Below are 12,794 nucleotides of genomic sequence, written 5' to 3' on the forward strand. Positions count from 1 at the left end.
CACTGCATTCAGAGACTTGGACACAAGTTCCTTGCTCAGGGTTCATCTTCAGACAATGTGCTAAGAGTGGCACCAACCAATGGTAACATGACCACTGTGTGTTTTCTGTCAGACGCTCGAGAGCAACACGCTTCAGATCTATTATTACACAATGGCCCATGAATACTTCATTCAGAGGTACTTGACCATTGGATAGAAGAAATAAAATCTTCTTTTACAGTGACATTTCTGTTGTAGACAGATCATTCCCTCATGTGGTTGAGTGTTGGCAAGGAGGTGGTTGAATGCTGAAACTCATTGAATTATGGGTTTCAATCCAGCCTAAGCAAACACTGCAGCATGGTGGGCATCTGTGCCATCCTCCACTGTCAGCTGCTTACTAAGCACCGTGGGGGACATTCCTAAAGTTTAGATTGTTGTTTTTGTTACTTGCCGAATCTTAACAGAAGGAAATGCTGTCCAGCCCTGCACCATCTTCACAATCATTAGTATCCTGGAGACCCTGAGGATGGTTATTGTATCAACCTGTCCTATATAGAGTTTCCTCTATTTTTGTCAACCCTCTTCTTTAACAAACATGATGTCCTCTTCTAGGGACTTATCGTTCCTGACGATGTCTGTACAGTAAGCCAGCCAAGCTCTCTCTTACAAGGAATATTCTCCTTGTATCTCTTAGTTTAGCTTGCTGTTGTTCGGTGCTGTCAAGTGGATTCTGATTCATAGGGACCCCCCACGGACAAAGAGCAGGAAGTTCTGTCTGTTCATGCGCCATCCACACAGTTGGGATGCTTGAACCCACGCTGCAGCCACTGTGTCTCCCCATCTCACTGAGGGTCCTCCTCTTTGCTGCTGCCTTTCTACTTGACCAAGCACGATGGCCTTCTCCAGTGAGTGGTCTCTCCTGATAACCTGTCCAAAGCATGCAAGATGAAGATGGAGACTTGCCATCCTTGGTTCTAAGGAGCTTTCTGGCTGTACCTCTTCCGAGACAGATTCATTTGTTCTTTAGGCAGTCTATGATATGTTCAATATTCTTTATCAGGACTGTAATTCAAATGCATCTGTTCATTAGTATTCCTTATTCAGTGTTCAATTTTCACATGCACACGAGGTGATGGAAAATACATGGCTTGGGGCAGCGGGTAAGGGGGAAGGTGGGGAGAGAAAGAGGGAATCGATCACAATGATTGACATATAATCTAATCTCCAGTGGGGCAAACAAGAAAAAGTAGGTGAAGGGAGATAGCAAATGATGTAAGATATGAAAATAATAATAACTTATCATTTATCAAAGGTTTATGAGGGGGAGGGTAGCAGAGGGAGGGAAAAATGAAGAGCTGATATAAAGGACTCAAGTAGAAATAAAATGCTTTGAAAATGATGATGGCTGATCGCTTCTCAGCCTTTTGGCTAAGATCAAGTGAAAATGATGATGGCTGATGCTCACATTCCCAACACAATCACTGAAGACAAAGCGGGTGCATAAGTGAATGTGGCGAAGAAAGCTGATGGTGCCCGGCTATCAAAAGATATAACACCTAGGGTCTTAAAGACTTTCAGGTAAACAAGAGATCATCTAGCTCAGAAGCAACAAAGCCCACCAGCCTGTGTGATCACGAGGTGTTGAAGGGATCAGTTATCAGGCATCAAAGAACAAAAAATCATATCATTGTGTGCTCACCTCCTTGATAGGCTGAAGACAAATGGGTGCACCAGCAAATGTGGTGAAGAAAGGTGATACTGCCGGCTATCAAAAGATATATTGTCTGGGGTCTTAAAGGCTTGAGGGTAAAAAAGAAGCCATCTAGCTCAGAAGCAACCAAGCCCACATGAGAGAAGCACACCAGTCTGTGTGATCACAAGGTGTCAAAGGGATCAGGTATCAGGCATCAAAGAACAAAAAAATCATTGTGAATGAGGGGGAGTGTGGAGTGGGAACCCAAAGCCCGTCTGTAGGCAACTTGATATCCCCTTATGGAAGGATCACAAGGAGGAGACGAGCCAGTCAGGGTGCGATGTGGCAACGATGAAACATACAGCTTTCCTCTAGTTCCTAAATGCTTCTTCCCCACCCACTATCACGATCCCAGTTCTACCCTGCAAGTATGGCTAGACCAGAGGATGTACACTGGTAAAGATGGGAACTGGAAACACAGGGAATCCAGGGCGGATGATCCCTTCAGGACCAGTGGTAAGAGTGGTGATACCGGGAGGGTGACTGAAGGGTGGGGTAGAGAGGGGGAACTGATTACAGGGATCCTACATATAACCCCTTCCCTGGGGGATGGACAACAGAAAAGTGGGTGAAGGGAGATGTCAGACAGCGTAAGATATGACAAAATAATTTATAAATTATCAAGGGTTTATGCGGGGAGGGAGGGAGAAAATGAGGAACTGATGCCAGAGGCTTACGTGGAGAGCAAATGTTTTGATAATGATGGGGGCACCTTCCCCACATAAACGCTGAAGACGAATGTGTGCATAAGTAAGTGTGGTGAAGAAGGCTGATGGTGTCTGGCTATTGAGAGATATAGGGTCTGGGGACTTAAAGACTTGAAAGTAAACAAGCGGCCATCTAGCCCAGAAGCAACAAAGCCCACATGGAAGCAGCACACCAACATGTGTGAATCATGAAGGGCTGAGGGTACCAGGTTTCAAGCAACAAAGGCGGGGCGGGGGTGGGGAATCATATCGTGAATGAGGGGAGTGCATGATGGGGACCCAATGCTCATCTGTAGACAGCTGGACATCCCTTGCAGAGGGGTAGTGGGGAGATGAGTCAATCAGGGTTCAGTGTAGCAATAATGAAACTCACAACCTTCCTCTAGTTCTTAAACGCTTCCTCCCCCTCAACTATCATGATCCCAATTCTACCTTGCAAACCTGGTTAGACCAGAGGATGCACAGCAGTACAGATGGGATCTGGAAACACAGGGAATCTAGGACAGATGAACCCCACAGGACCAATGGTGAGAGTGGCGATACCTGGAGGGAAGTGGGGGTAGAAAGAGGGAACCAATCTCGGGGATCTACATATAACCTCCTCTCTGGGGGATGGGAAACAGGACAGTGGGTGAAGGGAGATGCCGGGCAGTGTAAGATAAGATAAAATAATAATTTATAAATTATTAAGGGTTCATGCGGGAGGGAGAAGGGGGGAGGGGAGGGTAAAAAGGAAAAGGAGCTGATTCCAGGAACCCAAGCGGAAGGCGAATTTTGAAAATGATGAGGGCAACGAATGTATAAGGGTGCTTTACTCAATTGATGTTTGTATGGATTGTGATAAGAGTTGTATGAGCCCCAATAAAATGATTTAAAAAAAACAAATAAGAAAATGTTCTCAAATTGACTGTAGCGATGATTGCACAAATGTTTTAAATATGATTGAAATATTGGATTGCATAATGTGTGGGTTTTATGTCAATAAAACAGTTTCTTTACAAAAAAAACCTTATAGTGGTTCTTTGGGAATTTACTTAGCATATTCTCCATCATATCTGATGAACAGGTAGTATTACTGACTCCACTTAGAGATGAGGAAACTGAAGCCACATGAATGTGATTCAAATCTCCCACTCTTATCACCACCCATCTCTGGAAAAGAGACTTGCCAGAGCTTGGTTGTGATGGAACGAGGCTGTGAAAGGAGAAATAAGAATACTACTGGTCTTGATACTGCAGTTAGAACATAAGAAGATTCATCAACATCAATAAAAACAACAGTGTGTTCTTGCAGTGTGGGCACATGATTTGTAGCGTCACTGTAATTGAGAACAATGCTAGCTCTGACATAGGCATTTAGTAATTAAAAGCAAGTTAGTATATAGTCTTTTAAGCATATTGTCACATATAAATTGGGGTTATGAAAAATGTTTTTGTTGTTGTAACTGATGACAGTGCTATTTTTACTAAAAAAAATAACTTCCTTCTGAAATATTACCTGAAAAAAAATGATGAGGGTAACGAATGTATAAATGTGCTTTACACAAAAGAAAAAAAAAAGAAAACCATGATGGCAACATATGTACAAGTGTGCTTGACACAATGGTTGTATGTATGAGAGCTGTAAGAGCTGTAAGAACCCTCAATAAAATGATTTAATAATAATAATAAAAGTCAAGGGGACATTTTAGAATCTGTGTTTTGCATGTCAGGAAAGAAAACATTGTCTTCTCCAAATTGACAGGTTCCAGTGAAAATCAATCACCATCCTGTCAACCCTGACTCATGGTGACCGCATGCGTCTCCAGGTAGATCTGCTTCACCGGTGCTCTCAGTCATCAAGCTTTGGGATGCAGATTGCCAGGCTCTTCTTGCAAGGCATCGCTGGGTGGGCTTGAACTGTCAACCTCTCTATTTGCAGCCCAGGACATTTGCTCTGCCAAGAGTTGTTGGCACTTGTGGCAGACACGGAGGACCAGTTTAAGTGGGCTTCAGATGTGGCCGTGGTCCAGCTTACGGGATCTCCACTTCTCGAGCACCTGGCCTGTCACAATGACAGTGATGTCTGCCCCTCCTTCAATGTGATCGCAGGATCAGGTGTATCTTCTGTCTCAAGGGTGAAGCTGAACCCCCCTAGTCTCATCCAAGAGTTTTAGTGATTGTTCTCTATTTAGAACTTACGGCCACAGCCAACGCTTCCTTATAAGCTTGGTGGGCAAATTCTTTTCATGGGAGAAACCAGATTTCTCTAGGGTTTCTTTTCCTTCCCTAAGACATTTGTTTTAAGGTGATTGTCTGGAATATATTGCACAAAGGTTATAAGAGATTCTCTGATCCAATGGTTCCTTCTTTTTCCATATCAATACTCATTTGTCTTTCCAACTTTGTTTTCTTTCCCATTTATTTCAAGGCCGAAAAGAAGGGCACTAGCAATACAGTTATTGGTATGATCTTTGGATGTTATGCTTTGTGCGACTTGCTGGCATCTCTGGTATTTGGAAAATACGTAAGTATTAAGAATTGTGTACACATTTTGATGTTTAAAAATTGTGTGTGAATTATTCCAATTTATTGGTCTACAATTTTCACAGTTATAAGAACAGCTATCATGGTGTGTATATACAATATGTGCATCTATAATTTAAAAACATGTGCTTGGATATTAGATGAAACTAAGTTGCTTTCACCAATTTGTATACGTGTTCCATGTCCTTGGTTGTAAATTTTGCACGGTGTCAGCATTCTCATTTGCACTGGTTCTCTTTCTATCCTAGTTTCCTTTCTCTACCTTCCCATCTCATCTTTACATTTGGGTAAATGTTGGTCATTTGGTCTCATATAAGGGAGCATCAAAAAGTCAATGAAAAGATAATGGAGTTCCTCTTTGAAATTTTTATTGTAAATTAGGTGGAGGATGACAGAGCAGCTCATCAGTCTTATGTTCAGCAGTTCGTACATATTTTATTTCAGCCCATCCGTAGCAATCCCCTCAAAATTATTCTGCCTTCTCCCCATAGTCCGTTTCCATCACTCCTCCTTTCATAACTATCTGATATTTGTTGCTGGGTAAATACTGTCCTTTTGGTTTTAAATGGTCGATTATTCTGCCATAGGGGTGTGTTCAGTTGCAGACTTGAAGGGTGACTAAGGGCCATAGTCACCTATCCCCATCTGACCAGGAAGCCTGGTCTCTTCTATGATTTTGAGCTCTGTCCCACATTTTTCTCCCACTCTATCCAGGGCCTTCTGAGAAGTTGGTAGTGGAGGCGGGGGGGGGGGGGGGGGGGAGGTGGGGGTGGGGTGGGAAACGCACCATCTAGTTCTTCTGGTCTGAGGATTGTCAAGACTGAAGTGTATATATTGCACCCACTTTGAAGCCATTTAAAATAATGCGTTATTTAAGGGAGTACATTATTTTGAGTCATATTGTTTCCTTTATAAACTAATATATTATTACCTGAATGGTGACTATAGAAATATTTTCAGTTCCAAGTTTAAAGATAATCCTAGGGTGATAGCCTCAGGGGTTGCTTTAGTCTCTTCTCAGTCCAATTATCTGGCTTCAAAAATTTTTTTTCTAAAGCCATTGGGGTTTTGTTCTATCAACATTTCTCTCCCCTTCTACCATTCTTTCGGTAGTGCAGCTAGGTACTATCTAGTTTTTCGGATCCCATGTTAGAGAAGGCTGCGGTTTGTGTAGAAACCAGCATTACGGCTGAGGTACTGTGCTACTGTTGGATGACTGATTTTGAATCCTTCCATGTTTGTAAAAAACGTGCGATCATTTCATAAAGATGCGTGAATTTCATTGAAAAGCATGATCTGTGCTAGCTGGTTGTACAACCATGTGTATTCACAGCTCTGATCAGAGATGGTTTTAGGTGGATAATTAATGATATGCAGAGTTTTTCATAAGTATCTAATTGGCCTATTGTAATACTCGCCTAACTTTGCACGTCATGCTAATGTCTTCTCGTTCCTGACACAGTGGATTTATGTTACTATAGATGTGTGTCAGCCACCACTACTGACTGCTTTTCTTTGGCTTTCTTTATAGCTCGTACGTATTGGAGCAAAATTTATGTTTGTGGCAGGAACATTTGTCTCCGGAGGAGTTACAATCCTCTTTGGGTAAGTAATTTTCTAATGTGTTGGTGAGTTTGAATATATGTCAGAAGGTCTCCAGTTTAAATGCGAATGGCTTCTTTCAATGGGTTAATCAAGACGAGTAGCAAAGGGAGTCTGGTGACAGAGAATGGGAGAGGACATCACTGAAAGGGTCTTCTGGGAGGGGCCCCTGTAATGCTGGGTACTAAATTTACTTATTAGGACCCTGGTGATTGTGACAGACATAAACCTAACTCAGATTGGTCTACGCCAGAATGTGAGTTCCTGACCTGAAGAACATCAGGATTCAGCAGTTGAAATGAGGTCATCAAATATATTTTTTCCAGTGTCATGGTTTTGCATTCTTCTCTGTCTGCTTTGTTCTTGGGCAAATCTCCCCCTGGTGCTGGCAGGATGGTCCCAACAGCTCCCGACGAATGAAGGCCACTCTCCTCATCGCCCCTGCCGGGCTTGCACAGGCCTGCTCTGAGCTGATGGCCACATCTTGGCTCTAGCGCTGTGTCCAGATGGAGAGGGTGCTCGGTCAGCAGGCCAGGGTCATGTGCTCACTCTGAAAGTATGGGTGGGATGAGTCCCCAGTGAGTAGCTCCGGAAGAGGAAAAGGAAGTGTCAGCAGACAAACAGCTCTGGAAGAAGATCTGAAACACAGAGTCCCTTAAATTCGCCACCACGTCATTCGAGTGGCAAATTACACGGAAGACCTGGAACAAGTCTTTGGGGGAGGGGGAGGAATCAAAGATTATAATGAAGTTAAGATGATTTCAGCCCAGAAAATCCTTCATATCAAACACAATCTAGATCCGTATTGTCTTTTTAATTATGATTGCTTTTTTAGGGAGTCTTCTATGTTTTGCATTCATTCTTTTTCTGAAGCTTTGTGTTTCACCAAGCAACCTGGGACCATTCTGGGTTCTTCGTTCTAGGCAGATTCTTATCCCTGTGATCCTACAAGGCCTGTGTAGTTGTTAGTTGCCATCAGGGCCCTGCACCTCCTGGAGACCAGACGGGCAGAGCAGAACTGCTCCTTAGAGCCTTCGAGGCGATGTCCTTCAGAAGCAGATAGTCACGCCTAACTTCTGAGGCTTCTCTGCTGATCAGCCTTTTGCTACGTAGTCAGCACTTCACCATTAAAGCTAGTGATCCAAGGTCTGTTCCGTGTGATCGTCTCCAGGCCCAATTATGCCAGCAGACAAGGGCAAGTGAACTGTGTCAATACTACTTAATTTTTTTTCAGTGTATATTTTTGTCTACGGAAAACATGACAAAGCAATTCTTAAAAAAAAAACTCACAAGCAGACTTAGCCTAGTAACTATGAGTTTTTATGTACTGCCACTTTCAGTGGATGAAGTTATGAAAAATAAAATATGGAAGAAATGTCATATCTAACTGGATACTTGAAAAGTGTCCTCCATCTTTTCAGTGTGTTGGACCAAGTTCCCGACGGACCGACATTTATTGCTATGTGCTTTCTGGTGAGAATGGTGGATGCCATTAGCTTCTCGGCAGCCATAACCGCGTCGTCGTCTATTCTTGCGAAGGCCTTTCCCAACAACGTGGCTACCGTAATGGTATGTGTCCTTGGGTTGTATTCCAGGCTGCAGTGTCTAACTTTCCAGAGGAAAGCTGGATCCCGTTCTTCCATGCCTACTCTGTCCTCTGCGCTCTCTGCTTCCATCATTTCCCTTTTGCCCCGGTTTCTACTTGGAGCAGCAAGCCTTTCAATATGCACAGCCTCCTTTGCATGTGCTTCCTGAGCTAAGAGTTTCTGAATCAGGACTTTCATAGGCACATGTGGTCCAAACCGAACAGCCCTTCTTGCCAGAATATTTTTGAACCATTCATTCCTATTTTGCTGTATTTCTGTAGCCTAGATTGTGGCTGAGAAGCCTAAAGCAGTCATGTCCTTTGGAAGAATTCTCTCTAGCACAGAACTCTGAATTACAGCCAAACCCTGCCTCCACTCCAGCAGACCATACACAAGACCTGAGGCATCAAGGCCTCTGTAGTGTCTCCGGACTCTCAGTCTGAGGAGCATCCTCTTCTATTGCCATGAAAATCCAGAACCTGGTGGTTGATGTACATTCTCATATATGCCTAGAGGCACAGAGGTCCGATCTTAGTGACACAACAGCTCTGGCCTCTCTGACCCTGAGCTTTCCTGCAGATCTTTCCTATGGGGTCCTTCATCACTGACCTTATGATCGAATCAACCAAGGAGCCCCTCTCACGTACCCAGTTTGAAAGTCTTCTCTCTCAGTACACGACTGACTTCTCACTGTTCACTAAGCATCTCTGCATCACGGGATGGGTTTCTTTTAGGCTCTGTGACCACGAGGCATGTAGTAGAAGCCTCATGGAGATACCGGGTTCCCTCACCCCTGAGCATGTCCCATAAACAGGGTTTTGCGGCGGCGGGACACTTTTGCAGTTCACATTAGTGTTGAAGGCCCCGAGGCATCCTGTAGTAAAGGTGCGTTAAATAACGCTCCACATCTCAATTTGATCACAAACTGCTTTCGACCGAGCAACGCCTGTCGACCTCTTCAGGAGTGTGACTCTGCGGCGTGTACTCGGAGATGCTGCCCAACAGCGTCCTAGGATGTTGGCCACAGTCCTCTGGGTTTTCTAATCAGCCAGGGGGACCAGGGTTGGCATACCAAGTTTCTCTGCAAGATCGCCCCCAAAGACCAACACTCCTGATAGGGTAGTTGAGCAAGACAGCTTTATTGTTAGTACATGCGGACATCCCCTGTTGTGGGGTACCAGCCCCCACAAGGTCAAAGGGGTGGTTGTGTAATTGAGGGGTGAATTAAAGAGACATCAGACAAGATAAAGTATGTAAGTGCTCACCTCTGGGACCTCCAGGAGCCAAGTCCACACAGAGAGACAGAATATATTTCCAACTAAGACTTATACATACTCAGGGGGTATGAAAGCCCCCCCTAATTACAAGTAACCATATGCATAAGAGGAAGGGGTGTCAAATAGGCACGTGTAACAGAAGGGGCAAGCTTGGGGCACACATGTGACAGGAATACATATACATAACAAGGTGGGAGGGCTTCAGAGTTCAGGTGGCAGCACAAACTTGGGCGTCTGAATTGACTTGACCTTAGATATCTTTGGGCTCTCCTTCAGGGGAACAATCCATTATCCTTATCAGAAGGGAGTGGGCCCTACTGAGGGTGGGACAGATGGTAGAGTCTGGATTCCTGAGATGGCTAATAACCTTTATGAAGTTAGCCTGTAAGCAGCTGACCTCCAAATGTCTAGTCAGTGACTATGTGTTTGCAAATAGCACCTTAGGTTTGGCATTACTATGGATGGGGGGCATCATGGAGCAAACTTTTACTTAGGAGAATGTGAGTGGGATGCATCTCCCACCCACGGACGTGAAGGTTTCCTCCATGGGAGCTAGACTCCTCAACCTGTGAATGGTGAGAGTTTGTCCCCATCCACTCTCTTCCCGCTTCTGTTTCCCACACCCTATGTGCTACAAAGTGTCCACAGCAAAGCGCTACTCTAGTGTGTTCCAGGAGGTCTGAAGGGATAAGGTTGCAAACATGAGTCTGCTTAGACTCCTCAAAACCAGCTAGATTGAAAGCAGACTTCTTTCTGAAGTGGTTGTAATGTTGCAGTCCCCTCACGGTACCCCTTTGCTTATCTCACATTTACTTAACAACAACACTGAAATAACTGTCTATGGTCCAAAGCTCAGAAGTTATATATGGGGATACAACTGATCCCCAACTTACAACGTGTTTGAGCTATCACAAAGTGCACCGACAAAAAAGCTGTGCATGCTTTTTTATTTCCTTCTCTTTTATCTTTTCATTAGGAATATGTTCCGCATATAAATTCTGTGCTGTGTCATTTGCTAATATTATCAGTCACAGATATGCACGCACAGCTAATGTTCAAAGATCAGATTTTATAAAGATATTGATCATAAAAGACAGTGAAAATGAAAGCTAAAAACTAAAAGAGAGACATATTTGAATTATGTCAGGACAGAATTGGGGCAGGGTCATAAAGGGATGTTGTTTTAAGTCAGGGATCAGCTGGAGAGTGAAAGTTGCACTTCTACACCTGCTGTGTGACCATTTAGTCCTGTTAACCTAGGCTCATTCCCAGTGAGTCAAAGAGCTGCTACCGGACAGGGTAGAACTGCCGCGGTGGGTGTTCGAGACTGTCACTCTTCATGGGAGTGGGAAGCCTCCTCTTTCTCCTGCGGAGTAGCTAGTGGTTTCGAACTGCTGACTTTGTGGTTAGCAGGCCAACGTGTAAGCCACTCTGTCACCAAAGCTCCTTTATCCTCCTATTAACCAGATAAAAATGCCCTCCCAAAGACAAGCTATGCATGTATGGCGTACACATTGGAGAGAGAGACAGCACAGTTCTACTTCCTACCTTATTTTCTTTATTCAAAAATTTAAAAACTCTGCACTTTTCAGTACCTTTCATCCTAGAGATCTGTCCTGATCTCCACAAGAAACACAATCCTAATTTCAGTTTCCCCTTGCCTGCTAGTATTCACTCCATGGAGAAAATCTAATTGATCCAGGCCATCCCCAGACAATGTAGACCAGGGCTGTCTGCACCTGGTGGTCACAGACAGTGCTGCAAGGCATGACTTGTGCAGAGGTCGCATCTGTATGGCGATTTCTATACGTAAAATTCATGAAATAGCATTCGGTGGAAGAGGATTTATGCATTTGTAAATTTGAGGGATTTTGCAAAACTGCCCTGTGATAGTCACTCTCCTCTGAAGGAGCTTGGTGGCCCAAGTGCTTGGTTGCTAAGTGATAGGTCAACAGGTTGAAACCACTAGCTCCAGCCTGGGCCATCCTATGGGCAGTTCTACGCTGTCCTGTGTGCTCACTATGAGACACCCACTGGGCCACATGTCGGCAAGTAACTCTTCCCACATTCTGGGTAGCACTGAGAGTTGCTAAGTTTATTGACCATGTCAGTGTCATGTGTGAAAATTGAGATCTTGGGGTTTAATGTTTATTTCTTTTAAAATTGAGGGTTAGCTTCTTGTTATATGTCTAAGAACTATTGTATTTCTTTTGATGTGTTAACAGTTTATAATTCCTCTTGCTCACTTGCTTATTGAATTGTTAGTTTCCTCCTCGTTGATTAGTAGTCTCTTCTATATTTGGAAAATTAGTCTTTTACCAGAGTTTGTTCCTATTAATCATTTGTCTTTTAACTTCCTTAGGGATGTATTTTGCCATGGATAGTTTTCTGTAATCCATTTTATCAAATTTTTTCTCTTATGTCAACCTTTTCCATCATAAAAATGAAAAAAAAAAACCTGAGGAGGGGGTAGTGGGAGGAAAGGGGAAAAATGAGAAGCCGATATCAAGGGCTCAAGCAGAAAGCAACTGTTTTGAGAATGATGTTGGCAACAAATATACAAATGTGCTTGACACAATGGATGAATGTATGGATTGTGACATGAGGTATACAAGCCCCAATAAAATGATGTTTTTAAATGAGAAGAAAACCACATTTCCCGTATTTAGAACTTTTATGGCTTCAATATGTATTTTATGTTTTGGGTCCATCTTAAATTATCTAATTAATCTTTTTTATTATTTAATTTGTTTGAACCAACTATTTCTGTGAAGTGGATAGAAATCTTTTTTTTTTCTCTTTCAGGTAGATCCATTTAGTATTTATTTGTTAACTTTTCAAATAATTATATTAACACAATTTCTTTTTCTTTCTTTTTTCTCCATTTTTAGGGAAGTCTTGAGATTTTTTCAGGACTCGGCCTAGTGCTTGGGCCTCCGTTAGGTGGCTTTTTGTATCAAACTTTTGGTTATGAGGTGCCTTTTATTTTTCTGGGATGCATAGTTCTGCTGTTTGTTCCACTCAACATGTATATTTTACCTAATTATGGTAAGAGCACACTTAACTATTTATATTAAGAATAATAAGTATAAGGATTTTTGTGCATCTGCAGGAGGTCAATTTTCTATATAGTTATTTAAAAAAAACAAAACCTTTTAATAGTGAAGAGGGTGAAGGTGTACAGAGCAGACCACAGGTTTTACATTCGACAATCCACACATATTTCATTCATCTCCGTCCCCCGGGGAACATCCCTGGCACCGTCTGTCCCCGTGTTTCCTGGTCCCTTTCCTTGGCCTTTTCGTAACACTTCTGAACTTTGTCCTTGAGTGAATGCTGCCCTTTGATCTCCAGTGGTAGA

At 43.1% G+C, this 12,794-nt stretch overlaps 1 protein-coding gene across 1 annotated transcript in view; it reads left to right on the top strand.

The window, feature by feature from the left end:
• Positions 1–12,794, top strand: part of SLC18B1 (solute carrier family 18 member B1) — a 36,803-nt gene that overhangs the window by 7,157 nt on the left and 16,852 nt on the right. Inside the window, exons 3-6 of the mRNA XM_075554528.1 lie at positions 4,853–4,948; positions 6,500–6,573; positions 7,992–8,139; positions 12,325–12,481. Of these exons, the coding sequence (XP_075410643.1) occupies positions 4,853–4,948; positions 6,500–6,573; positions 7,992–8,139; positions 12,325–12,481 (475 nt within the window). The remainder of the gene's footprint in view (positions 1–4,852; positions 4,949–6,499; positions 6,574–7,991; positions 8,140–12,324; positions 12,482–12,794) is intronic.

The sequence above is a fragment of the Tenrec ecaudatus genome, chromosome 7 (assembly GCF_050624435.1).
Source record: "Tenrec ecaudatus isolate mTenEca1 chromosome 7, mTenEca1.hap1, whole genome shotgun sequence".
In the NCBI taxonomy this organism is placed as follows: domain Eukaryota; kingdom Metazoa; phylum Chordata; class Mammalia; order Afrosoricida; family Tenrecidae; genus Tenrec; species Tenrec ecaudatus.